This window comes from Pholis gunnellus (genome assembly GCF_910591455.1).
Source record: "Pholis gunnellus genome assembly, chromosome: 4".
Taxonomy (NCBI): Eukaryota; Metazoa; Chordata; class Actinopteri; order Perciformes; family Pholidae; genus Pholis; species Pholis gunnellus.
The window spans coordinates 3,791,495-3,815,101 of NC_136530.1; the positions used below are offsets into that span (position 1 = coordinate 3,791,495).

At 45.6% G+C, this 23,607-nt stretch overlaps 2 protein-coding genes across 2 annotated transcripts in view; one reads left to right on the forward strand and one right to left on the reverse strand.

The window, feature by feature from the left end:
- The window catches only part of ralgps2 (Ral GEF with PH domain and SH3 binding motif 2), a 51,370-nt gene that overhangs the window by 12,121 nt on the left and 15,642 nt on the right, over positions 1-23,607 (reverse strand). Inside the window, exons 6-7 of the mRNA XM_079157260.1 lie at positions 23,507-23,599; positions 21,646-21,772 (exon numbers count right to left, since the gene is read on the reverse strand). Of these exons, the coding sequence (XP_079013386.1) occupies positions 21,646-21,772; positions 23,507-23,599 (220 nt within the window). The remainder of the gene's footprint in view (positions 1-21,645; positions 21,773-23,506; positions 23,600-23,607) is intronic.
- angptl1a (angiopoietin-like 1a) lies at positions 1,710-18,021 on the forward strand. The gene is made up of 6 exons (XM_079157734.1): positions 1,710-1,809; positions 11,207-11,465; positions 11,599-12,219; positions 15,114-15,307; positions 16,258-16,528; positions 17,067-18,021. The coding sequence occupies exons 2-6, from the start codon at positions 11,276-11,278 to the stop codon at positions 17,252-17,254; spliced, it is 1,464 nt and encodes a 487-aa protein (XP_079013860.1). The 5' UTR covers positions 1,710-1,809; positions 11,207-11,275; the 3' UTR covers positions 17,255-18,021.

Consider the following 23,607-nt stretch of genomic DNA (forward strand, 5'->3'; position numbering starts at 1 on the left):
CCCCCCCATGCTCCGTCTCTTCTTCCCTCATATTGGCAGACTTGGAGCAGAGCTGAGATTTCTTAGTCTCTCATTACATAAATATTAACATTAAGAAACAAATCCAGGAGCCATTCTGAAAACAGAGATTAACAAGCTTCAGAATCAAACTGATGGTGTGCCGTTCCTCTCTCTCGCTTGATGTTTCTTTCACACAGCAGCAGCGAGATTGCGTCCAGCTGTAAAATAACAGTCGATAACATGACACCCGCGCTCAGAAAACGGTGTTTTACTCACAGATGTGCACACGCAGTCTAAACACAGATGTACAAATAAAAACAACACAACAGCAGGACCAGATCCAGCAGATAAAAAGGGCCGGAGCTCATCTTCAGGATCTCACACACACACACACACACACACACACACACACACACACACACACACACACACACACACACACACACACACACACACACACACACACACACACACACACACACACACACACACACACACACACACACACACACACACACACACCATCTGACTGGCAGGGCCGGGAGAAGCATGGAGAAAAGCTCACTCGCTATCTGCTGAACTCAAACACATTTAAGTAAACGACAGCGACGATAAAGGACCAGATGAGCTCAGACTTCACCCGGAGTGAGGATTTTGCTCACAAGTGGGCTGTCCCCCCCCCCCCCCCCCCCTTCTCCTTTATATCTGATCTCACATACCCAGCTGAAGCTCAACAGGAAGCTGCTCAGAAACCTCAGCAGCATTACAATCAGCTCTTCCCTCTGCTGAAGGTGCCACCAGTGCAGTCTGGAAAAGGGAGTTATTACCAAGCCAGACTCGACTCTCATCTTTGCTGGACAGTTTTTAACAAAAGTTAATACAAGTTTTAATCACAAATGCATAAAATGCCTTTTTTTCTGTATCTAACTGTCTATTTAACATCTTTTGTTGATTCATAGACTTTAGTTTTTATGCAACTTAATGAAATGTTTTGTCTTTGTTCCATTGTACGTATGAAATCGACGTGCATTTGACACTTAACTTTGATGCCTTCTTGGCCATTCGCTATTTTCTCAATGGATTTTATCTGCTTAAATGAAGGTTTAATACATTAAAAAGGAGAAAGCCCCAAAAAAAAGAGGGGGATTGTGGGTTGGTAATACAAAAAAAAAAAGGGGGGTCAAAGCGGTTCATGCCTGTGCCTCAGACTTCAAGCACTTCGTCTCCTGTATTAAAACTACGACGCTCATTGTTGAGGATGAGGAACTTAATGAGGCCGCTCTGTTATTCTCTTTTTCTGTCTTTTTTTTTTCCATAAGAGTGACATCAGAGGTAGGCTGGGCCACTCCAAAAAAAACAGAGAGGAAGAAAAAAAAAAAAAAAAAAGGCAATCTCCAACTCCCACCCCCCCCCTTCTCCTCCCCTCTCTTCCTCCTTCCCCTCCCTCGCCCAGTCTCCCCCATCCTTTGTGAAAAACTCAAGGCATCAGTCGTCAGAGCTCAGTCTGTTGAAGTGGCCGGCTATTGAACCATGCCCCAGCCCGGGCCCCAGGACAGCTGAGTCCACAGAGAGGAGACCATCGTTTTGGGGAAGTGGGGCCTCGTTCAGAAAAAAAGACTTTACTTCCTGTGATTTTTCCAACAGCGGGACAGAAGTGGAGGGGAGAGCAGCTCAGAAGACGGGGACAAAGAGACAAGAGAGATGAGTCCTGAGCACTGCAGCTCGGGGAAGACACGACACAACACACACGTGAAACTATAACTGAAGGGAACACACCCCCACTACTGGTAACACACACAACTAAAGAAGGTAAATGTTGCCCGAGTTCATTCTGTTTCCAACTTTGTTTTTGGAGTGTGTGTAATGTGTCAGCATGACAGCATGTGTGTAGGTATGTATGAGTGTGTGTGTGTGTGTGTGAGTGTGTGTGTGTGTCTGGGCAGCTGTGGGAGCTCTGGCTGAGAGGTTGGAGAGGTTAGGACGTTTCGTGACTGGAGGCTCCGGCAGCAGACAGAAACATTTAGCAACGCTCCTTTGGCTTTCCTCTGGAATCTGAGGCCTGAGATACACTACGTAGAGCATCGTGTGTGTGCATGCAACACATGTAAATGAGACCGGGTCAGGGACGTTAAGGGGGGGTGTAGGGTGCCATTTGTGTGTGGGGGGGGGAAAATACAGGAAAGAACTACGGTGCTTGGTGATTTTGGCGTAAATAATGAAGAGCTGGTGTTGGTGCCTTTGTGTTTTATTTATGACGTAACAAGGAAAAACACCTCAACTATTAACATTTAGCTAAAATTCACAGTACGCCCGACCTAAAGAGAAACAGAAAGCTAAAGAGAGAAAGAAAAGTAGGGCATTCCAGCAGAACACTGGAGGGAGGCTGATCTGATGGGGAGATTTGAGCTTTGGAGCCAGGCTTGTTTATTTTTTCTCGGCTTTCGGTTTCCTAATACAGCACCATCTGAGCCTGGCCACTAACAGGATGGGGGGGGGGGGGGGGGGGGGGAGTTTAACCCGGTGGAATCAGGGTTAGATCAATAGTATCACGACTAATGAGGTGGTGACATGTCTCTCGGCGAACGCCTCTGATCAATGGAATCCTTAAGTTGACTTTCCCTTTAACAGACTTGTGAGGGGAAGAAAAAGGATGATACACTATAATCCAACCATAACCACATCCTCCATCCGATGCACTCCATGGACAGTCGGGACCGTTTCCCTGATAGGGGAAAAAAGGAGAAGCTTTGAACACTTAACAGCATCAATCTGGTGCGCTTCCATATCACCGACTCACAATTATCTTCAAATGTTTTCACTTATGTTCCCGGCCTGTTTGGTGGGATCTGTGGAAAATACTGTGTTCGCTACAAAGCCACATCTGTGAATGCTGTAAACGGCCACGAAGAGGACACTATAGCGCACACACACGCATGAGAACATTCACGACTCTTTGAGCTTCAAAAAAGCTTGAGGGGGGAAAAAAGGCCAAAAACGGCAAAAGGCAAAGAAAACATTTCATGTGTAGAGCAATAAATCACGAGATCAATACCTCCAATAACTCAGCTTGGAAAAGAAGAAAAAAAGCCGAAAAGATAAAGCGAAGGAGGGAGCAGCTGCCTGAGAAACACCCAGAACATTCTGTGCCGGCAGTGCTTTGGCCCTCGGGTTCACCTGCATGGGGGGACAGGGTCTGGGAGAAAGCTTTAAATGGGTCATTACGACCGATCCACACGTAAACCAACCATTCTGTTCACCCGAAGCCCAGGACTGTAAATCACAGAGCAGCAAAGACTTCAAACGGAAAGCCTGTCGCAGGACAAGCCAATACATCGCGGTCAGGTCGTGCATGTGCGATGGACTGTCAGAGCTCGTTACCCCGCCGCCCCACAGCCGTCCTGTCACACACCATGTTGTAACGCAGCGGGGGATTGATAGCTCACTCAGCCAGCACCGGCCCGCTTTTAGGTTGTTTTTTAGGGGAGATGGGCATGCGGCCAATCGTGTCTCATATGTGACCCGAGGCTCTGTCTGTCTGTCTGTGTGTGTGTGTGTGGACCCCTCACAGTGACAGATAACACACATACACACACACAGGATACAGACGTGAGCTTGTACAAAAAAAAAAACAACCCCTACTGATAACATGCGGTTAAATCCCAACCACAGCACGAGAAGCCGGACTACATTATGAGCTACAGGGCAACATGTAGCTCTACTGGGGTGAAGAATCGCAAAAGAATTGTGAGGAAAAAGAGAGAGAGAGAGCTACGATCACGTCTCCAGCTTCACCGTGAAGCTCATTTTGAATCCGCTTAATTAGAGCTTGGACACAGTTGAACGGACAGGTCGCCATAGGGAGGAAGAGGTCAGCCTGGAGGGTCAGGACAAGTGGAGGTATGTAACTAAGTAGGGCCAGTGGAAAATGAGAGCGTTATGCTGTGTGTGTGTGTGTGTGTGTGTGTGTGTGTAAGAACATGTTCTTCCGAGCTGATTCAACTAATATGAAGCATGTGCGGTCGGAAGGTATGAGCTGAAAAGGTGCGACTCAGGGAAGCAGAGAAAGAGAGAGTGGTTACACGAGTGTTTATCTCCCAAATCTGAACATTTCCACAAACAAAACATTTCTATAAATGCTTTTACGGTTTTTAATAACTCCCTCCTCCCGGCTCTCCTCTCTCCCCCGACCCTCCTCCAGCTCTGTTCTTTCAGCGGCGTTCGTTGTTTAATTTGAGAGAAAAGGGAAATCTGTCAGCTCGGGTGATGCGGCACCGAGGGGCCGATTTCTGTTGTTGTTTGAGAGTGTGTGCGCACAAGGAGAGCTGTGTTTGTGTTGAGGGGCAGGTTGTGTGTTTGTGTTGTGTAAGAGGATGGGTGATGGAGGAGGGTGATGGAGAGTTTAGAACCCTTAACTTGAACAAAGTATGACGGATAAGAGAGCGACGGCCAGATAAGAACTCTGGATACCTCGGACATGAGAGCGACGTGTTTGTGCATTTATGTGCTGTGCAAAAAAAAAAAAGAGGAAGCGGGGAAACCCACAAAGGCCGATTGATTGCAGGGGTTTGTGGAGCGGTTGTGTTTGTGTGTGGCTGGGGAGGGGGGGGAGAGGAAGGGTGGGGCGGCTCCCTAATCCCACATATAGACCTCTGACCCCCCAAACATCAGCCCACATGTTTAGAGTTTCACTACAGAAGAAGGAAAACAGATGGGGGACCCGGGGCCCCGGGGCCTCGGCGCTCCCTGCTCAGTAATACAGCATCATGAAGATGAACAACTCCTTATAAATACTAACTAGCAGGAGAACCCATTTGGCTTCCTGGCAGACCCTTCTACAAAGTTTTCTTCTGGAACAATTTCAGAAAGTTCTACCAAGAATCCAACATACAAAGTTACAAAGAACCATCTGTAAAAGGCTCCACCCACAACCCCCTATAAGGGGTTCTTCGGAGGACCTTATGGTGCAATGATCTCACCCAGAACCCTCTCTGGATGTTGAAAGCAGCTAACAAGAACCTAGCCAAGGAGTTCTCCCAAGAACCCGTTGACATTCCAAGAGTTTCATCTAGATTGTACAGAGAACCCCTTTTTATATACACCGATGCTTTAAACAATCCTCGAGGAACTCTTTCTTCCAAAAGGGGTCTTTGGATGAAAAGGGTTGTTAATGGAACCCTTAATCTTTAAAAAGGGGTTCTCCAGAAGCTAATGGTTCTGGGTAGGTAGCCACAAGCTAATGTCTTTCTAAGTAGAACCACTCAATCTCACTTCTCCATTTTTCCACCTCATCGTTCATTATTTGTTATTATTCCAGCGGCTGGCCCATGTCTTAATTACTAAGTCAAGTTATAAATACAGAGAAAATCTTATTCTAGCTCTTTGTATCTGCCTTGATTTCCCTTTAAACATGTACTGTTTAATAAAACAACTCCACGAATGCCGTACCCCGATGTATTTCCTGTTCCACTGTGGTTAAAGTATTTCATCTCTGTGAGGTTTCTACATTTTTGTTAATGAGGCTTTTATGAGTTTTTCCTGGTTGTTAGTGCCGTTTTTAGTGTAGTGTTGTTTTCATGAATCGCTTCATAATCTCAGTACTTTTACTGCCTCTTCCCCGGGTCATGCTGTGCTCACCTCTCCAGCCCACATCCTCGATAACCTCACGCAGCCGTTTTCTTTTGCTCTCATTATAATTCCATCCTTTCTTCCTTTACTAGTCGGACAGTTTCTCAGCTGTCGGCTCTTCTTCCTTCTCCCACTCGTGGCTGTGTGACCCCGTTGCTTCAGCAAGCACAGACGAATGAGTCGACTTGTGTCTTTGAGGGACAGAGCGACCGAGGTGGTCGTGTAACTCCTAAACGGTGGCTCATCTCATCCACATCATGTGTGGATGAGATGCTGGGAGGAGGTCTCGGCCTCTGGCTGTGTACCAACAGCCGAGCTGGCAGAGCGCCATGTTGTCATGTAACGCAGCGCTGCCGTATGTTATTGCTCCCTATCCAAACCTCCAACACGCCCCCCCCCCCCCCTCTCTTTCCTCTGACCGGTGATGATGGGTTGTGTGTTTTAGGGCATATTGGACTTGTTGTGGGAAAGTCTGGAGGACCAGATAGGGGAGCGAGGGGAAGCCGGGGGATTTTAGAGGCTGGGAAATACATCGTCGACAAAAATATAAATCAATTTCTCTCCTTTTTTTGAACTGCGATCCATCAGGCTACAGACTGACACATCAGAACTGGTGAAGTACCACAAGAGACCAGGAATTCAGAAACCCTACACAGCGTCCAAAACTATGAAAAGACGCTCCTGGCAGGAGGACAGCCTGCATCTGAATGTTACAGTCTCGTAGGCTCTCGTTCGTGCTCCTCGTCGGATGTGTGCATGAGAAGTCCAGCGCACTCCAAATGTACGAGCACATCGTTACGACAGATTCTCCCGGCTTGTGTTCATTTCGTGTGAGTGTAAAGCCTCAGGAAAGATAAACTATGATTATCTGACTTCCTGCGATACGTCACGATGACATTTTTCTTCTCCAAAACCGATTCTGAACTTACGTATCGGTCGATACCGAGTACCGATGAGACATCAGAGCGTTAAAAACATGAATGTGTATTTATTATTATTATTATTATCATCTTTAAACAGCTGTATTCAACTAACCCTGTATGGGTGTGATATGATTGCCGTCATTGTCGTATGGTCTGGTTCAGGTTAAACCTTTTATATAAAACAGACAGCAAACACATACAGAGAATGAAAGCCAAAGAACTTTATTTTATTATCTAGTTTGACAGATATTACTTTGTAAAATTGCCATATTTCTGACATTTAGCTCGCTCTGTGACACGTGCTGGCGTTGTTGTTGTTCCTATGCAGCGTAAATGATCTGATAAATGATACGGGCGCGTGATATATCGGACTAATGCATAGACTCACGGAAACGCCGATACCCAATCCAGCTTTTAAGGCTGTATCAGAGGCATTTATGATACAGGTATTGGTATCACAACAACTCTACTATCTATGAAATATATATATATATAAAAACAGTGACAGTTTATTAGGTACACCTCGCTACAACTAAGTCAGTTCTGCAACAAATCCTACCTTCATGAAGGTTATAATGATCGTTTTTGTTGAAACTCTTTTAGATAAACTCTTGTAAGTATGACAATGACATACAGCCCAAACCTGCACTGAGCCAATTTTCCATGAAAGCAGTTCTTACTAATTGTTTGTCAGTTCATTAAGCGGTTTGCTTTGGCTCGGATGACAAAATGATGCATGCGTTGTACATACAGAGTAACCCGAGGACAGCAGTGAGACATGCGGCTGAGTTTCTGTGCCAACAACCGGCGTCTTTTATGCGGTTTAACCAACGAGAAAAAAGGGATGTTTCCCCATCTAGCAGAAATGTAAGCAGCCGTCTAGCTTAATGAGTTCTCTGGTAATTTCCTCCCTGACGACGTGCAGAAGAGGAACATTTCTCCTACTCGGGAGCAAAGCTGATCACTATTAATGTACAACGTCTAAACAGAAAAAACAATGTAAACGAAAGCCAGTGACTGAGTGTGGGGGGGGGGGGAAGATAACTAAAGCAAAAATAAACCCAACCTGAAATAGCTGTGGGCTTTATCGAGGAGGTAGTGCGCTACAGATGAACTCTGCTCGTCCTTGGACTGTTCCAATAACAGCCATGAAAATAAATTAAACCACAGCTCAGACAGGCGCAGAGAGAGACGGACAGCGGGGGGGGGGGGGGTCAATTAAAAAGTCACTGTCATGCGTCTCCTGACTATTAATAACTATTAGCAGGGTGAGGACCCAGCAGAGCACTTTGGAAGACTTATGAAGCTCATACTGTTGCCCAAACATAAGACAGGCGGAGTTAGATTGGCTGCTGCAAGTCCTGTAGTCCACATGGATGTAATGGAATACCAGTTTGTCTGTAGGGCTGAGCCAACAAGACATTTAATAAATCCTACTCATATTAGGGAGAATAAACGACTTTCAATTCCTCTTCTTTGCTGCGCTGCTTACAGCCTGTGGCTTTCAAACGTAGCTGCAATCTGTTGCTTAAGTGATTTAGCTGTAACCGAAAGAGGAGAAGGAATACAAAACAGAGAGAACGCAAAGAGAAAGGAAAGTATTCAAAAAATTGGAAGGAAGGGAAAGTGAGGAGGAGGAGGAGGAGGGTTAAACAGAGAGGAAAGTAATTAAATGGAAAGAAACAGGCAGAGATAAGAGTGCAGATTTGTCAAGATTAAAAAGGAGAATGAGAGTATTTCATTTAAGAGAGTTATGCTCATGTTATGTTCATGATACCTGGCCAGGAAGGGAAAATGGGCCAGAGTCCATTTTCTATCGTTAGTCTCATCCATCTTTAATCCACTGCTGTTAAATCTTTGTTTCACTCCTTTTCTCCTTCCCTTGTTCTGTCTCCGTAGTATCGTATACAAAGCTTCGTGCTCCTCCAGGTTCTGATCGTCGGTAACATTTCTCGGAAGCACCTCACAATGCATTCCCAGCAGAATAACAGGAAACACTGCTCATTCTAGACAAGGCACACTCCTCCAGACATGCAGTACTAGAACACGTGAGCTTAAGGAAAACTACACGTGAATGAAATAAAATAGTACATGCACTGCACTTGCATTAACCTGTCATAAAAAATGCACATACATACATGCAGGACTAGCTAAATAGTTCCATTGTGAGCTAAAAGCAGAAGTGCTGGGACGATGTGCTGATATCTACCGATTCGATACAATCATGATACTTGGGTGCCGATTCAATTTAATTCAAAAAGGTATTAATTATTGCAATTCCACAGGTATTAAGATTCAATAGTATGAATTTATTGCGATTTTGGTTTATTTTCTCAACACTAGAGCACGGCAAAAGGTTGATTTCTTTTGGCGTCTGTAGTCAGAGATGCGAGTGACATGAGACGCTTTGGGCTTTGTTGAAACAGAAGTCACGTGAGTCAGACTAGAACAATACAAGTTCTACCTCAGCGCAGACTGATATGAAGCAATTGCAATCGATTCAGGTATTTTAAAAAAAATTCCATTCTACAAAAACAATGTATCCGCTTCCTGACTGTAACTCACATTCACATGCATTAAGTTTTACTCCCAGAGGTGAACACTTTATGTTTTCTGCTCAATGGCCTTTCCTGGTCTCCAAGCACTTCAGCAGGGTTTAGTTTCCACTTGTTGGGGTAGAAAAAAAAAAAGAAGCCGCACTGCATGTTCTGAGGGAACGCTGTAAACCTTGTACCTTCAAAAACACACCGGTGACCTTTCCACGTTCCCTGGAATGTCTTTGATATGTTGTGGTTCCATGAAAGAGACCAGGCCCCTCGTACCCAGAACCACCACCCAAGAGAAAAATCAGACTCCAGAAGAAGACAGGAAAGAAAGGGAAGGAGAATGGGGGGACAAAAAAGAAGAAAGAGATGGGAAATGAAGGAGGTGACAGCTGATGGATGATCTGTAATGTAATGTGAGCTGTTCATGCTAAGGGGGCATGTGGATGATGCCAAATATGGACACTTTGTGGCGCTCCCAGCAACAGTAGAAAGCCAGTCATAGCGACACTGCTGACGCTGCTGTTAAAGTCATTAGCGGCTCAGCGAGGATGCAGTACCTGGATACGCTGTCAAGACACATTCTGCTGCTGGAAAAACACACAAGCATGAAAATGCAATGGCGTCTCTGGATAGTCACGCACACACACAGCATTCAAATCATACAGATGGGAGATTACGCGTACCAGCGAGATCTGCGGTAACTGTAACCCTGTCCCCTCTCCACTTTGTTCCAAGTGACAGAATTGCCAGAATTCCTGAAGAACCACAATGGCGTCATATAGGAGAGACGCGGGGGCCCCGGGTTTCAGGGTGGAGGTAAAGGACTTAATCATGTGGCATTAAGTAAAGAGTGGCTCAAGAGTGATGGAGCGGATTAGGAGGGCTAAACCGTCTCGGCCTTCCGCGGGACCAGGCCAGGCTGTTAAATGGAGCAGTGTGTGCGTCTGTGTAAGTGTTTTTGTGCTTGTGCATTGATGAGAAACAGAACCAGAATCAGCAGGAGGAAGGAGGAGGCGGTGGGAGTGCCAGCAGTCACCCCCTCGGATTAGAAAAGGGCAGAAGACAACTTGTCTCACACCGTTTTCCTCACTTTCGTCTCTCACCCCTGTAGAGGCGGCCTGTTTGTGAAATCTTTCAAGTGAAACACAAGTACCACCTCCTACTGAACATTCATGTTGAACGTATGGAGCCACGTGGAGCAGCGGGCGCTCAGTGGTGAGCATATTTAACCGGTCTCACAGGAAGCTGCATCGGAATTAAGGGTCAATGTGCTTTACTGGGAGGGCGGCGCTGTGCTCGTACGGGACAGTAGGGTCAGATCTCTGAGCAGGAAGGGAGGTCTTGAACCCTCTTAGAGACCCTTTAACCAAACACTAAGAACACAAATCAGGAGCCAAGAGTTCATTAAGTGTTTCGACTTGCATATCCGTTGCATCCAGACAAGTGTGAAGATAATCTTGCACGTGGACCGTGTTGCTGGAAAGAAGATGCAGAGGTAGAAAAACCATAACAAAAGCAGTGAAGAGAGTATTTCATATAGTGTCTAATTGCATTGAAACAATAAGCAAATGATATCAAACATAAAAAGACTATTCTCATCCTTATCCTGAGGTTGTTACTAGTTATACGTCCCGGACACAACAACTGAACTAGGTACCTGGGAAAAAAAAACCCATTCAGGTTCATACTATGCAAGACAAGAGGGTGGAAATATATGAAAAAATAATCTTCATCCCCAGAGTAAAGAAGACGAAGAAAGACTCAGGAAAGGTACCAAAGATAAGGCACAGCCAGCAGCCACATGGCAGACCTTTTTAAATAGGAGGGAGACCAACAGGACCTCAGAAAAATGGGGCGTCTGTCAGCAGGGGAACCAACTGAGACAGAACGCAGACCTCGTCCTGTGGCCTGAACAGCAAATGTCTTTCAATCTTTCCACACAAACAACTCTTAGTGAACACTTTCCGAAACAATTGCTGATTGTCTGAATATTTGAAAGTGTCAAATAGATTTCCAGATAAGTTTCTCTTGCTCTGGAACACCATACAATCAACACCTCTGCGGTTAACATTCCTTCAGAGTCCCAAGTCTTAAGATCTTGTGTTCTTGCAGGGAAGGCCTGGGGGGACTTGGAGGGAGCACCAGCAGCTGTCCATCGATCCATCAAACCAGCCAGCAGCAATGCAGGGGCTGATGTGGAGCCTGTGCGCCCTGCTGTGCCTCTCGCTCTGGGAGGAAAGCTACTGCAGGAGCTCCAGGGAAGCCCGGAGGACCAAAGGGCCTTCTCTCATCAGGAGTAAAAGAGCCCCCATCGACCCCGATGACAAAAAGTGTTCCTACACCTTCCTCGTACCCGAGCAGAAAATCACAGGTTCGAAGGATAACTTCTTTTTGTAATACAGTTTCAGATATTTATCGTATGGCTGTCCTTATTTAAGTATCCTCTGCTTTTCTCAACTCTAAATAGCCTCTTGGTAACCTGAGTAATTCATATCTGTCATCAGGTCCAATCTGTGCAAGCACCACGGGCCCAGAGCCAGACAAGGACAGAGTGACCCGTATAGACATTGCAGATGTGCGGGAGGTGCTCAGCAAGCAGCGGCGTGAGATCGAGACGCTGCAGCTGGTGGTGGATGTGGACGGTAACTTGGTGAACGAGATGAAGCTGCTGCGGAAAGAGAGCAGGAACATGAACTCCAGGGTGACCCAACTCTACATGCAGCTGCTGCATGAGATCATCAGGAAGAGGGACAACTCTCTGGAGCTGGCCCAGCTGGAGAACCGCGTCCTCAACGTGACCTCGGAGATGATGCGACTGGCTTCAAGGTACAAGGAGCTGGCGGCCCGGTTTTCCACAATGGCCGGGGTGGTCAACAACCAGTCCATTCTCATCTCGGCACTGGAGGAGCAGTGTCTGAGGACAGTGGGACGCGGCGAGCTGCCCGTAGTTCCCCCGCTGGTACAGGTGGTACCGCAGCATCTACCGGTTAACAATCGCTTCACCAACGAGATACAGAGGGACCATAACAACCGGGCCTTTGCCAGAGAATCGCGCATGGACTCCCCTACTGCGAGCCCATTTGGGATCAACCCTCCACCACCACAGGGAACACTTACCTCCGATGGTATGTACCAATTTTAAAAAGGGGGATGGGGATGATGAAGAAATAAGTGACCGATCACTTAGGTAATTGTACTTTAGCGTTTTGTGTGTGCAAATAATTGGGAAAATTGCTAAAGGACTGCAATTAAGAACGTAATTTCCCGCAACAGTTGGTATTGCTGAGGCACAGCGGGCTGATTCTTGGCACGGTAACGAGGCATTGAAATCATACATTCCTATGATTCCCACTTGGCCGTCTGTATTGGCAGCACGGCTCTGAGCATATGTACCAAATTAGTAGGAGGAGGATTACGCCTCGTTGAACAGCATTAAAAAAAGACCTTAGAGAACGGGGATATATATATATATATATATCTACTGCAAGGCTTTAGTGAGACTTACATTAAGTCTGTGGAAGACATGAAGGTAAACACAAGAAGAGCACAGTGATGGTAGTCCATTAAGTCTCCGGCCCTAGACTAAGCTATCAAATCAAGTAAGTGAGGCTACTTTTGCACTTTTGTCACGGAGATCGACCGACTCTGAAATCTGAGATCATCTCCAATGTGAAACCAATTTGCAAAGTTAGAACGCTACTTTGAATTGACTCCGTTGTATTTTGACTGGCGAATAGACTGCGGCGGGGAATGTCGACAGAGGGTATATACAACCAGAGGGTGAAATGGATGAAATCATTCCTCACGTCCCTCAGACAAAGAGGGAATCAAATGTTTGAATACTGACAGAGGAGTTCCTTAGTAGGGTGACATAATATGCCAGACTATATAAAATAGTTCTTAAACATCAGCTTTCTGTCCCTGCCATGCCATTACAAAGAGGATATCTCTTTTATAGTATTTTAACGATACTGTTACTAGTATTGGCAAGAACCTGGCGATACGATACATGTCATGATACAGGGGGGTTGGGATTCAACATATTGCGATTTTTAAAATCTATTTTTAGGGAAAACTGTCAAAGCATAAAGAACACACCCCCATAAACGGATAATCTGAGTAAAATGTTGACTTTTTAATGAGGGCATCTCATAAAATCAAGTATTGGCCGGATATAAACTTTGCATGTAAATTAGTTATTAAAATTGATACCGTTTTTGAGAATCACAGTATAACAAAGCATTATATAGCAATACTCAATATTTTCTTACACCTCTGCTTTAAAGTAATACAAAGTGTGTATTCAATACCAGCTTGCAGCACCGTCGATCCACTTCAAGCACTAATAATGATTGGCCTTTCAAGTTCAGAGGTAAAATGGCAAGAACTCCACTTGCAGATGACAAAAACATGGCAGAGTGTTGAAGCAATGCTGTTCAAGCGTAACTTTAGCGATTTAATAGTCAATTATAGCTCATCAGAGCCGAGAGCTCCTATGTAATACTCCTGTAGCTCCACAGGCCTCAGCCACATCATGGATGACATGGTAAGCATTAAGCTGCTGCTCACACAAACTGCCAGAGCCTATTTGTTTTGTGTCCAAGGCGGAAACAAAGCTCTCAATCTGGACACCCTTGATTTATCTACAACCAAGCCAAACGACGGAAAGCCAGGGACGGATCGTATTTGCTTTGGTGGCCGACACGTCATCCTTCACCGTTTCATTTTCAGGAAAAGAAAAACAAATCCCCCCTGAAATATTTCCACCTCTTGTCTCCATAAAACATTCCTAGTGATAACACTGGGGTACTTCTTCTTTGCGATGAGATTTAGCATACATGGATGAATGTAGGCAGAAAGAAGAAATAGGCAAAAGGTCAACCGAAATAAAAGTCACCAAATACCGCTAATATGTTCTCTTCCATGTAGGTTCCCCTACTACTGTAAATACACATGGCCTGACCACAGTTTGGTCTAGCCGAGCCATTTTTAAACTACTATGACTTGTTGACTGACATTATTTTTAAACTCAACCCCTCAAAGCTCTGTTTAAAGAAACTAACAAAGTGACAGAAAAAGGAGAAATATGTCAGAGAACCCCCTCACTGACAGGTCTGATGAAGACGTATCATTACTAGAAAAATACAAGCTTGTGCTGGAGAGTTTTAGGTATCTGTGCCGGGGCAATACACTGGGTCCCTATGTGCTCCTGCACTCAGCTGAGAAAACCATCTTCCATGGGCCTTCGGGCCCCGGAGGCCCCCGTACAATGCCGGTGTTCATACTGGTTTAATACATATTCACACAGGGGAAAACAGAGGAAATATGCCGGGTTTAGGTTCAGCTGCATCAGCTTTTGGGCGCAGTGCTGCCACGCGGCTTTATTTCCGAAGGCTACCTCCAGGTGAATATTCATTTAACAATATAAGTGTGCGTGCACATGTATGTTTGTGTTGCTTTGTAAAGTTTGGCTGGTTTGAGCAAAAAAGGAGCAATTTTCCAAAGAATGTGGCCACATTGGTGCATCCACTCAGACCCAACGCTCGCTCCCCTTCTCTCTCTTTGTCTGCCGTCTAGAGCGCCTGGATTGATGATGATGACTTTTGCATATGAGATAAAAAAAAGAAAAAAAGAAGCCATCTTGGTCAATTGAAGGCGTAGTATGGTAGACTTGTTCAGGGGGATAAAACTGACAATGATTTAGGAAATGGATGGTTTTAGCACAAATCAAGAGGCTGTAACAAAATGGATGGATATAGCATCGATAAGGCCATTAAGTTATATGGTCATTTCTAGCTTTTTACTGGCCGGTACAAATCATTTCAACACGTTGTTTTTCCCAAGGGCTAAACGATATCAACTACTAAACCCAAAATACTTAGTAAACGGAGGAACATTAAGAATATTCTTGACTTACAAATTGTGGAAAATGGGAATATGGCAATAGGTATTTCTTTACAAATCAGACCACCAAACATATACAGTATTTTTGTCTTCCTCTGTTCTTTTCCGACCACAGGCCCCTTCAAAGACTGTTACCAGGTGCGACAGGCCGGCCACACCACCAGTGGGATGTACCTGCTGAAGACCAACGTCAGCGATCGGTTGATCCAAGCCTGGTGTGAACACGGCCTCGACAATGGAGGATGGACCGTGTTGCAAAGGAGGAGAGACGGCTCGGTTAACTTCTTCCGGAACTGGGAGAACTACAAGGTAAGCCGAGGGGACAACTAGGGGGGTCCCGACATTTTCCTCCGATTCTTTCGCGGAAAAATTAAATAAATATCTCCAAGCATGACAGAGAACTGTGTTCACAGCTTTTCCCCTTCCTAATTCCTTAGTGACCCAGTCTCAGCGGTTCATTTTGGGCCACTTGCTCCATCAATGTAAACAGCTTAGCGGTGGATTTCCTCACACCGAAATCACAGCCAAGAGCTGGAGCCGGGGGAACCGACATACAAATCTACGCAATCAGAGAGTCACGGTCGGCTGAGAGGGACATACAAGCTCAACCCCACTGGAAAGGATCCGTTCACACTTCTCTCCCCTCATGCGTCAGCCGTGTGATTGAGATGTGATCCAGGATCTAGCTGAGCAAGAACTAAAATGTCTGGTCTCCCCGTTTTCTCTACAACAAAAACTAAATTAAAAAAAAAAATGGCACGGGTCAGAGTTTTCCTCTTGTTCGTAAGATTCTGTTTAGAAATCAAATACTTGCATGCTGTTTGGATCAGGAACAGACGTGCGTCTCTGCAGCTCTGCATTCGATGCATTCAAATATACATCAAACTGCAGCCAAATTCACCGTTGACCCTGCCATGCAACTAATTCGCCGAAAGTGAGAAACCCCAAGTTTAAAGCCGTAACACATTATCATGTCAATGGGAAGCAGATTGTACTTGATTGCCGGCACCAGACTTCTTAAAGTCAGCACTCTTGATAGGAAGTCGTGTTAACCTCGCTCCGCTTTACAGTTTGTGTTTCTTGGAACACAGATTGGCGTCCAGCGACCACAGAATAAAAAGAGATCCGTTCTTTCAGCAGTTGGCTCACGCACAGTGTCGGCTAACTCAATTTAATACTGCTCTTTGTCGGCCAGCGCTGACATTTTTTAACATGAACCACAACCGTGAACACGCCGTGGCGCTTTGTCCCCCCTACAGAAAGGCTTTGGGAACATAGACGGTGAACACTGGCTCGGGCTGGACAACATCTACAACCTGGGGAAACAGGGCGACTACAAGCTGATGATAGAGCTGGAGGACTGGACGGGGAAGAAGGTCTACGCCGAGTACAGCAGCTTCCACCTGGAGTCGGAGAGCGAGGGTTACCGGCTGAGGCTCGGCACCTACCAGGGAAACGCCGGGGACTCGCTGAGCAGCCACAACGGCAAACAGTTCACCACGCTTGATCGGGACAAGGACGCGTTTTCTGGTGAGGGGGGGATGAGCTTTAAATGCATTTTGAGTTCTAATAATAGTCGGATAAAGGCCGACCTTTCATGATGATTAATCACTCAACTGATAAATATATGGACATCACCTCGATTATTTTTAAGTTAACAACTTATCGTACTACATGACCGTAATCCTTTTTACTTTATCGACTTACTGTACGATATATTGAAAGGATCTCAATCCTTTTTTTATCCATTATTATATTATATTGTTTAACGGAGCCTGAGAATCCATTTTATTTATTGTTTTGGTCGTGTGATTTGAATATAATTTTATTTATTTAGGATATTTAAAGAAATTCCAATATCTGAATATCCTTAAGAATTAAAACTTCATTGCTCTTTGAAAGCCATCATATCACTATATATTTGGCATTAAAGAGTCTTAAAATGGTTTTACATCATCCAACAAGAGTTATCTAAACAGGCCTCGTGGTACAGCGACACAACCGGAGGTAAGCTGCTCCTTCTTTGTCCGTCCATCACAGTTTATGATGTCGCGTCCCTCTCTTCTAGGTAATTGCGCCCACTTCCATAAGGGCGGCTGGTGGTACAACGCGTGTGGCCAGACCAACCTGAACGGCGTGTGGTACAGCGGGGGAGTTTACCGCAGCAAATTCCAGGATGGGATCTTCTGGGCGGAGTACGGAGGAGGTTTCTACTCCCTCAAGTCAGCCCGCCTCATGATCCGACCCATCGACTGAAACCTCGGACTGCGGCTCCCATCAGATGCACCTCAAGTTTCCTTCCTTATCTTTATCTACCCATAAAACAAAAGACTGTAAAAGGCAGAACCAGGACTTCCCCCGCCATCGTACAACAGTGCCGAAAGGAGGAAGAGGGGGGTGGCAGGTGTTCATGGCCAGACAATAAGGACTCCAGCAGTCTGCGTGGCTCGCTCCCAGGTTGACTTTGAGAGGAAGACCGATAGACCGAGAGCTCTCCTCTACCTGTCAGTCTGGAAAGTAACGGTCCAACCAGCTCCCTGGGACCATCAAGTATTACTCTCACGTGTCCTATTTTACTCACTCTTGTATGTAATAAAAAGGGAAATGGTCATTTACTAAAGACATGAGATTTCTTCAGAGCAGCTAAAGGTGACTTTTTTTGAAAGTAGTGTCGCCCATAACCAAAGAAAGCATTCGATGGATGTTTAACTATAGCATGGAAAATGTAAAGTTGTGTTGCCGGTTAGAGTCCCTCACAGTCAAGCGGTTCGACGGCCGGACTTGCCAAAACCTACTGTCGACTCGTTTCTGGGTTTTGTCGGGACTTTGTGGGAGGATTCCTTGGACCCTCGCAGAAAAATGAACTTGTGCAACAACGTGCTTGTCCAATGTGCATATGGCTGAGCTGGCTTTGGTATGTAAATATCTTTGGCTTTGTTTGTAAAAGGTAATTTAAGGAGGTGTGATGCTACTCAGGCCCAACGTTCACAATGTCGTCACTCTGCCATTCTTTGTTATTTATCAGTGTATTTATAGTAAACATAGTCACGGCCATTTTATATCAAAGCCCTGTAACAAAACAATTCTTCATGTGATTTACGTTTTCCCCCCATGTAGAGATACACTAATGACACTTGAACAACACACACACACACACACACACACACACACACACACACACACACACACACACACACACACACAGCCAATTTTCATCAAATTAAATTCTTTTGTAAACATTGAATGGTCTTTCACTCGTCACTCAGCTTCTTGTCAATGAACAAAATGATTTCCAGTGTGAATGTAAAACATGAGCTGAAAAGGAAGCAGAGGCTGAAGAGAAACATGTCAAAGTCAGCCGTGCAGAAGCAGATCAAGGTAAGAAACACATAACACGGAGGATATTATAAACGATGTCGCTATAAAAACATTTTGATAAAAACTAAAGAAGCGGAGAGAGACCGTGAGGATGATAAAAAGGCAAGAGAAAAGCAGACGAGGGAAGAGAAGGAGCGGAACATTCCTTCCACATTAAAACCGTTGAACGTATATCTTGGAGTTGTGGCTCCCCTGTGGACCGTTCCCTCCGAGGACCCGTAAGTCAGGACAGATAGCAGAGCAGCCGCCTGACACAAACACGGCAGCGGGAGAAGCTCACGGACACGATCAACACATTTTGGCTCAAACACACACACACACACACACACACACACACACACACACACACACAGTCAGTGAGCAGACAAAAAACTGGCTGGAAGGCTTTACTGTGAGTCCTGTGAGCCATCTAAAATACTGTATACCAATGCGGTCCAAGAGTCCAGGCCAGACCAGGTTCTGCCTGGCTGTACTACCTCCTGGCTGCACGTCATTGGGGACCAGCAGGGAGAAGAACCCCTCAGTTGGCTGGCTTTTCTGATCCGACACCTTAACCCTGGTGCTTTCCACTACATTTGATTATTCCACACAGTGTTGCTACACCAACAACTACAGCAACAGCATGCTGGAGCAGAAGGCCGTCAAAGGCCCCCATGCTGCTTTCTGGCCCTCCGAGTCTTTCTGCATTGAAGGAGACCAAGTAACAAACGGCTCCTACAGGATCCCAGCACGGAGCAGAATAACTTTACACAGGTACCGTGATCACGAGTCCTCGCTCAACAGAAGTGTAATGGTAAAACAATTATCATCTGTACAATAACTACTATCAATTACTCACCCTGCGATACCTTTAAGTCTTGGAGACAACTTTGTTTTTCTCTCGTGCCTCCTCGGTGAACGGAGAATCAAAAAAACTGAGAAAAGTCTTGATGAATTGAAGTAAACGTTTGCCAACTCTCACACAACTCATTCAGATTAATCCCAGTCTCATTTATCCGTTCGTACGCTCACTACCTTTAAAACGCATGCACCTTCTTAAGGCTTAAAAACACTGTAACGAGTCTCGCTCTTCTGCCGCTGCCCTACTCGTCTGAACGAGTCCCGAGTGTTTTAAATAGTACGGTTTCAGCAAAGTTGCATGTGTTCGTGAAGTAGAGAGCAAACGGATACATGAGACCTGGATTATACTGCATAAGGTGTGTGACAGTTTGTTAACTAGTGTTAATATCATTTACTTCAATTTATCATCATTTCATCCGTTTTTTTGGATTCTCCGTTCACCGTGGAGCGAAGCGAGAACAATAACGTTTTGGTCGAGAATTCAAGGTAACACTGGGTGAGCAACTGAGACACAAATGGTCATTTTGTGGGTCAAGTGTTTCTTTAAATCAGTGTTTTACAAATTAAACTACATGATGATGCATCGGGCTGTGAGCGCTGTCAAAACACAGCGGTGCTGCACGTCGCTGAACAAATCCAGCGTACACGCCGACGGAGAGCGCTGCGGCCTCTGCGGTCTGTGCCGCGTTCATTTACGTGGCAGCCGGCGTAGACGTGAAGGTGAAAGCACAACGGGTCGGGGGGGAAAACATTTTTTCAAAGCGTGTGCGTTTTCGTCACAGTGGAGCCATACATCTCTGTGGGCTCTTTGTCCTTGCATGATTGGAAGGAGAACAGGAACAAGCTCATCTGAGCATTTAACAAGCTGGCCCTGTGGTGAGCGCAGACAGGAGGAGGCTGTGTCTGCCAAGACTAATAGCAGGTCAGAGGTCACACAGTCGCGCACACACACACACACACACACACAGTTAAGCACAAATGTAGCACTGTGGAAAAACCGAAGCTCGGCGACTGCAGGGCAGACACAGCGCTCTTTATCACCAGAGATAAGCATCACACCTGCAAAGATGCAAATGGAGCGAAGACAGAAACACGATAGGAAGTCACAAAAGTGGCACAAATACACAAACACACTCGTTACACAAGTTAACTCTCCTGTGGTGTATTTAGCACTCAGAAAAAAACACATGTGGTTATTTAAGCCCCTCAGCTGTCTTGGTTGGGACTTTAACTTGAGCTTCAAAAAGGAACTTTGTTTTAGTGAGCAGAGATGTAATCATGTGCACCCACACATCAGGAGAAACCCCCCCGACCCGAGTTTAACCATCACACGCCCAGCACTTATGTTGGGAGGGATGCTCTGGAACAAGCACTGCGGTTTTCAGTCTCCCCGCTCGTTCATTCATTCATCCCCCCGTGTTCCCCCTTCAAGAGGAACGGTAGATTTATATCCCCCCCCCCTCCCGTGTGCCAACTTGGCTCGGTCCAGCCCCCCGGGACGGCCAAGCTGGTGACACATCACACGACCACACGCACCACTGACGGGCTCAGACTGAGGAAACACCGACCTACTCACACGAAGGAGGCTCCACCCTGAGAACGACCAAGTAGTCTTCCCTTCAAACACACACACACACACACACACACACACACACACACACACACACACACACACACACACACACACACACACACACTCTGAGGATGTACAGCTGAACTGGCAAATGTGTGCCGTTTCACAGCATTAAGCTTCGCATTTGTCTCCCACGTTCTGTCATTGTTTCCAGACATCCGTGACAGAGCGCGACGGTGAAAAGTGCCGTTAACGACAGACAGACTGTTTGTGTTTGTTTGCACATACTTGAGTGGCTAAGTTTGAATCACACGGCGGTAGCTACGATACGAGCCCGACGGTAAGAGAAACAGCCGTGGCAGCAGAGCACATCGGAGTCATCATCATGTCCAAACAAGAACAAACAGTACAGCAATAAACACACACACACACACACACACACACACACACACAGCAAGGAGGGGGTAGAAATATTTAAAAGGGTAGTTTGCATCTTTTGAAGTGGGGGTTGTCTGTACTTATCCATGAAGACCAGCTACTTCAAGAAGCAGAGAGCGAAATTAAAACTCAGGAAAACTAAAAGATAAACTTAGAGACCACAGTGGAAACAAGATGCTTATTGAAGGAGGTACTGAGGACAGAGCGCAGACAACAAATGGTGACTGAGTGATGACTGTGGCACTGAATAATCCATGAGATAAAAAGGTTCCAGACACACGTGCAGAGACAGCTCATTTAGTAAAAGCCAGGAGGATTTGTCCTCAGATTAGCCGCCGGCCCGTAAAGATAAGAAGCTGAGAGAGAGAATCTTATTGCATCCTTCAAAGACCACGCTGTGTATGTTTGTGTCGGTTACCTAGGTACGGTATACAAGAGACCATGCTCTGGCTGCTTATGAAGTCTCTCAGGCGTTTGTAGTTGTCTTCTTTGGACATCAGGTAGTCGAGCCGATCAAACGTCGCCTTGTCCTTCCGACTCAGTAACTGTGAGGCAGAGATGGAGAAGCAAAAAAAAAAGGGGAGCGTGAGAAATGAAAGCAACACATACGGCCGAGGGGAAATACGGCATCATTGAAGACGCCTTCATTCAGCTGCACTCACTAATAAGTGAAATCTGATACACACCAAAGGGGCTGGAACAACAGTTAACGGGAAGAAGAGCGAAGACCTTCTAGTGACAAACAAATCAATTTTGTGATTGAAGTGTTTCTTTTCAACATCCAACACCGTCTGTGTCACCCTGTGACACAACTAGAAGAAAATGTTCGGGCATGTTTTGCTTTCCAAATAATTTACTACCCATTTCAAAAATTAGTAAAACCACATGTTAATACTCTGCTATGAGTTGCATTAGTCACGGTCATAATAAAATGCAGTTGTGTTGTGCAGAACAAAACCACGACTCTCTAAGCTGGTTGCTGGTTTTAATGACTTGGCCACAGAGCCAGAAGCAGCCGTCCAGGTGGAGACAGAGCGTTTGCGTGATGTCTGTTTGTCTGTTTGTCTGTTTGTCTGTTTGTCTGTTTGTCCAGCTACAGATGTGAAGCGTCCTCCTGCAACAGGGCTGCACTGCAGAGTAGTTTAGCTTGAGTGGTAAAACATCAGACCACAGTACGTTTCATCTGCTGACAATGGATACTTCATAGGTTGTGACGAGAGCAGAAAGTACCAATGACAGCTGCAGGGATCGTGCGTGTGCATGTGCGTGTGCGCCCGTCTGTCCTCTCAGAAGCAGGTGAGCTGTGTCCCTGGCAAGCAACAGAATTTGCTGACTGGCTAAAATAATCTGTGGTTTTTTTTTTGTGGAGAAATTTCCACCATTACATCAGAGCATTATTATGCCGTTATGTAAGCTCTACGTCTTCCATGAGAACACTGCAACACAGCGGTAATCCCTCACACGGTGTTAAAATGGATACTGACGTTTAATATTCTGCCAAAAAATAAAAAGGTCGACAAATGATGACGTGTTCAAAATAAGCTCTATTCTGTACGAAGGGGTCACTAAGAGACGGACTGACAGCACGAAGAAATGACAGAATAAGACTCTGAAAACCTCGACCCTTCCTTTATCTCAGGAACAGGGAGGACTTTAAGGTTTTGCTGTATGAAAGACATATTTACTCTCTGCGCTTCGTAACGTTTCTGCTCGTTTTAGTTCTTACTGCAAAAGCTCAGCTCAGCTCAGCGAGTCCACCACGTGAGTCGGTTTAGTTTATATGGAAGTTAGCCTTGTACAACAGTAGCAATGGCAACTGTACACACAAAAAAATGGCCGCCGCTCTGACCGTCCTGCTACGTTAATTTGAATGGGGATGCGCCTTCTACTTCTATGTTAAATGCCAAATAAATGTTTTCACTTAACAGGTTTTTTTAAATCTCTCATCAGTAAAACAGAACATTCAGGCTTCTTCATAAGGCTTAGAGGTGTACTGCAGATACTTTTAAATAAAAGTCTATGGAGGAATTCCCCCTCGGACCCAGCGGTGGATCCCGACCCAGTCTTCGGGAACGACTGCTCTGAACAGTCCTCTTGGTTTATTTATTGTCCCTGAACTCCGCCATTCATCGCGTCGAGCCGCTAGTTTTTTAATCAGCCCACATTGTTTATGTGTCCAGTGTTTTGGCTACAGATCTGCGTGACATCCCGGTTTATCGACAGCACTCTTACAAACAAACAAACCACACTTGCCTTCAAAGTACTGTAAATATACTCACCGCCCACGTTTTGGTGAGCCTGAAGATGGGGGCACTTTGTAACGCCGACACCACAGCCATGACCGCGTGGAGGTTGTTCATGTCACACAGTTTCTGCGAAG